The sequence below is a fragment of the Anarrhichthys ocellatus genome, unplaced genomic scaffold (genome assembly GCF_004355925.1).
Source record: "Anarrhichthys ocellatus isolate YVR2014 unplaced genomic scaffold, GSC_Weel_1.0 scaffold329, whole genome shotgun sequence".
Classification (NCBI taxonomy): Eukaryota; Metazoa; Chordata; class Actinopteri; order Perciformes; family Anarhichadidae; genus Anarrhichthys; species Anarrhichthys ocellatus.
This window is the reverse complement of record NW_022280330.1, coordinates 20,984-25,681: the sequence shown is the minus strand read 5'-3', so window position 1 is coordinate 25,681 and position 4,698 is coordinate 20,984. Positions and strand designations below refer to the sequence as shown.

Below are 4,698 nucleotides of genomic sequence, written 5' to 3'. Positions count from 1 at the left end.
CGTCAATAACACCATCCATGACTCGTCAATAACACCATCCATGACTCTATTAAGTCAAGAAAACTGTAAAATAAATGAATAAAACAATAAATGAATAAACTGTAAAATAAATGAATAAAACAATAAATGAATAAACTGTACAATAAATGGATAAAGTAAAGATTTTGTAACGTTCCTACCTGCCAGATTCTGCTGAGGTCCCTCAGGTTGAAGATGTAGTGAAACTTGGCCGGAGACGGTAACATCTGTTCAGATCAAACACAAAGTCAAACACTAAACTAAACTACGGAGGCCACTGAGGGTCAAACTGTGGGAAAAATAAAGATCAAAGTGGAAATCTGAACAAAGAAAAGCAAATGTTTGTTAAATTATACTTAACTTGTTTGTTTTCTTTAATCAAACAATATTAATGTCATAATATGATCAATATTTATTCCAACATGTCCCCTCGATATTGTTGTGGAAAATCTATATTTTTAATTGTATTCTCTGCCATCTTTTACAAATGCAGGAAAGAATAATATTAATAAAAGCACCAAAGTTACAGAAACGACTATTAAAGATAAAGAGACACAAGATATGTAAGTAATGTGTATCTCAGACTATCTCACCTTGGCCTTCACGGCCTGCCACACCCGTCTGGCTGTGGGTACGAGGGCGGCGGCAAGCTCGCACACCCCGGCGGCGAAGCCTCTCTCTGGGCAGAAGTAGCCCCGAGCCATGGTGCTGAACACCCTGTCGATGGAGGAGTTGGAGGGCAGCGTGCAGTTGAAGATGGAGAACTGCCTCTTCAGACGCTCGGGTATGTCGTTCCGACCGCCGCCCGGGTGGATCATGGCCGCCACCAGCTGTTCAATGTCAACGTTAGCAACTTCACAGGAAGTACACAATGTACACATACGTTTAATATGACGCACTCCAACACAACTGTGCTGCTCAAGCATTGTTTGTTGTCATTATACAATAACGTGTAAACTAGAGATTGAGACCATAAACTCATGTTTACAATGTTTACTGAGGTAATAAATCAAGAGAGAAGTAGAGTCATTTTCTCATAGACTTCTATACAACCAGAGGAGTCGCCCCCTGGTGGACACTAGAGAGAATGCAGCTTTAGGTTGCCTGCATGTTGTTACCTGAACGTCCACCACGGTGATGAACTCTCCTGGACGATCCAAACTGTAGAAACCTTTCTGCTCCATCAGCTGACGCACGATCTCATTGGTTACCTGAGGAAGACGAAGAGATGCACAATCTGATTTCTTGTTAATGTGAACACAATTTAAAAATAAATACTAATCATTTATTCGGTTATCTAGAACTGCATTGGCAAAGGTATCAATAATTCTATTATATTTAATTAATTATTTGTAGTAAACAGAATGAGATTTAATCTGTTTTTCTTGTAATATTTGAAAATAAAAGATAACGGATTTACTTTTTGTAAATATTAGAAATGAAGAAAAAGAGGCATCAAACAAAGAGAGCAAGGAAACGGAAACGAGCCGACCAATCAGAGCGAGCATGAAGCCGACCTGGTCCCCCCATTCGTTGATGACGGGCATGTTGATATCATCGATGAAGACGGTCATGCTGCGGCCTGCTGGCGGCCCGTAGGTGGCGCCCATTCGTTTATCGATGTAGCTCTCGACGGTCCTCTGGAACATGCTGGGCAGCGTGGCCGACGAGAAGTTCAGCGTCTTGCTGAGGTGGAGCTCCGGGTCGAGCTTACCGGTGAAGCCCTGCAGGGGGAGCCACAGAGAAACAGCTAGTGTTAGCATCCGTTAGCTCGGGACGAGGCCGAACTGAAAACAACGCGGCTGAACGTCGAGTGTTCACATTTCTGTCACGGCCAACGAGATGCTGCAAGAACACTGTACTGAAGTGAACGTCTCTCAGACAATTTCACGTCTTCTAACAGGAGACTGAGAGCAGAATGTTTCTTAATATTTGGAAAATGTTAAAGTTATAATCCTGCTCAGGTGTTCACTACCAGCTGAGCATCAGACAGACTCAGTCAGAGACCAGCTGGTGAACACAGTGGAGCATTTAGCAGCTAAAGAGACGGATATTTCCCTCAGGAGGTGGAGGAGACCAAAAACAAGAGCAAAGAAGGAGAATACTGGACGGCTGAGAGACACGAGGCCCGGACACGATGTGGAAAGTAGTCAAATGTTTTCTTCTCTCTGCCATGATGCGAGTCTCACGCTGTACTCACTTTAATCATGACGGTCTTGGCGGTGCCCTGCTCGCCGATCAGCAGCACGGCCTTCTTCTGCTTCACGACGGTCTGCATCAGGAAGTCCGTCCTCACATTGTCCACATTGGGAACCAGGATGGACGAGTAGTCCGGGACGTGGTCTTTGGGGTAGACGTACTCTGGGACCTGCACCAGGACAATAATAAACACATGAATACAATACTATCTAGTTTCTAATGAAGAGAAAAGATATACGTTGCTCTGCTACTTGAGGAGACATTTAGTGGAACAGCAGAGTTGTTTAGAGACCACAGACCTTGTTGGACCAGTGCTCCCACTGTCCCTGCTCGTTGACTGTGAACTCAAAGATGGTCTGCTCGTCCCGAGTCTGAGGCAGGTCCAGAGACGAGCCGTGGCTCTACAAACAGAAACAACAAACAAAGACTTAGCGCCCCCCATAGGACACACCGTAGACTCAGAGACACGTTAAAGGACCGGGTGGTTTTCCATCCGTCTCTCGTGGTGGAAGTATTCAGAACATTAGAGGGACGCTGTGTTGTCTCTGGTGACATCTAGTGGTGAGGTTGCAGATTGCAACAAACTGAATGTCCCTCCTCTCACTCTTACCTTCCAGGACTGTGTTCACAGCGTTTACACAACTTTATTCTATTGTTTATTGGTCCATGAACAAACTATTGAACATTGAGATGATCCTGAAGGTAAACCTTCAGATGAAAAATAAAAAGTGACACATAATCTGGAGTAATAAATAATAGTCGATAAGTGTGTTTTTTATGCTGAATGATTGATGAGCACATCTCTGGTGATGTTTTAATGTGATTCTTTGTGGAGGAACTTTACAGATCTGTCGATTATATCCACAAATCAATTAGTTGACAATTAATCGTACAAACGTGAGTACGAATTTCTTTGATGTAAATGAGGACGGCGGTGGAGACGGACCTTGAGGAAGGCCTCCATCATGGCTCTGTCGTCCAGCTCCAGCACGGCTCCCAGAGACCACATGACCGCGAACACAAACAGCCGACCCACGTCACCGGGGAAACCCGGTCTCTCATCCGCCGCCGGGAGCAAACCCTGAACACACAAAAAAATAAATGAACTGCTGTACAGTGTAGTCTGGTCAGAAGGTGGCGCTGTAGGCTACACTTTAAGGTAGCAGAGCAGAAGAAGAAGAAGTGGAGGTTGAACCAGAAACAGCATCTAAACATCTAGAAACATCTCCAGGAGTCACTTTGATATGAGAATAAAGGACGCTTTAATAGTTCTTAGTCTCCTGTTGTCTGGAGACAAAGACAATATAATTACATATCCAGCTGATCAGTCATATGACTTAAATGTTCACTAAATCAGAATCTATTTCAGAATCCATTTAGAGCATCAACTCTTTTTCAACAAAAAAAACAAACAATTGAACATAAAAACGTTTTTGTACAATTTAAGTTGTATTACATTGATCTGTTTCCAAACAGGTTTTCTCTGCGTTATCTCACCACTCAACAGAAACACACTGTGCTTTATTACCTGCAGCAGGTCAATCGTCTGTCTGATGTACATACACTCCAACACCTGCATCTTAGGAGACACCGCAGTGGAGACAAAGTCCAGCAGGTCCTGAAGGAGGACCAGAAAACGACATTAGAGCCAAACGAATATAAGTTATTAATCTAACACATCGACGTTTCCCTTCAGAGAATGATGAAGAGTCCTCCTCCTCTTCCTCACCTGGTAGCAGCAGCTGAAGCAGGTCTGCAGGACGCCAGCCTGCTTCTCGGGGAGCTGCTGGATCCAGGCCTGCAGGACGGGGGTCCAGCCAAGCACCGAGGAGCTCATGAACACCATCCCGTTCCTGGACACCGTGGCCGGGGACGCGTTGTCGATGTTGTGGGGCTCAAAGACAATCTGGGGGGGGGGGGATACAAGGGACATGGATTCACTTCTGTTGTCTTCTGTAGGATTCAGGTTCTAGGTCTCCTCTGGACCAGGATCACAGAGTTCTTCAAGTTAAACAGACAGAATGAGAAGAACCTAAGTCCTCACGAGTCTGGACTCAAATCTGGTTCAAGAGACAAAAACATGACACATGACAGACAGAGAGAGAGAGAGAGAGAGAGAGAGAGAGAGAGAGAGACAGAGAGAGAGAGAGAGAGAGAGAGAGAGAGAGACAGAGAGAGAGAGAAAAAGACAGAGAGAGAGACAGAGACAGACACAGAGAGAGAAAGACAGAGAGAGAGAAAGAGAGAGAGACAGACCTATGGACGGACAGAAAGTCAGACAGACGTTGTGATGTCACCTTGCAGCAGGGCGACATGGGGATTCGGTCTCCGTTCGCCAGCGTCAGAGTTTTGTTGTCGTCCAGAACTGAGTTCAGGTTCTCGATCCAGATGGCGTCCACCGGACCGTCCAGCACGATCCAGATGTTTTCGCCCTGAAACACACACACACACACACACACACACACACACACACACACACAC

At 45.1% G+C, this 4,698-nt stretch overlaps 1 protein-coding gene across 1 annotated transcript in view; it reads right to left on the bottom strand.

Annotated features, from left to right (window-relative positions):
* dnah5l (dynein, axonemal, heavy chain 5 like) overlaps window positions 1-4,698 on the bottom strand; it is a gene marked incomplete at its 5' end in the record, with an annotated part of 46,678 nt that overhangs the window by 21,431 nt on the left and 20,549 nt on the right. The window contains 10 exons of the mRNA XM_031879638.1: window positions 180-245; window positions 612-848; window positions 1,137-1,229; window positions 1,536-1,742; window positions 2,219-2,386; window positions 2,517-2,618; window positions 3,164-3,298; window positions 3,746-3,835; window positions 3,947-4,123; window positions 4,515-4,649. Coding sequence (XP_031735498.1) covers window positions 180-245; window positions 612-848; window positions 1,137-1,229; window positions 1,536-1,742; window positions 2,219-2,386; window positions 2,517-2,618; window positions 3,164-3,298; window positions 3,746-3,835; window positions 3,947-4,123; window positions 4,515-4,649 — 1,410 coding nt within the window. The remainder of the gene's footprint in view (window positions 1-179; window positions 246-611; window positions 849-1,136; window positions 1,230-1,535; window positions 1,743-2,218; window positions 2,387-2,516; window positions 2,619-3,163; window positions 3,299-3,745; window positions 3,836-3,946; window positions 4,124-4,514; window positions 4,650-4,698) is intronic.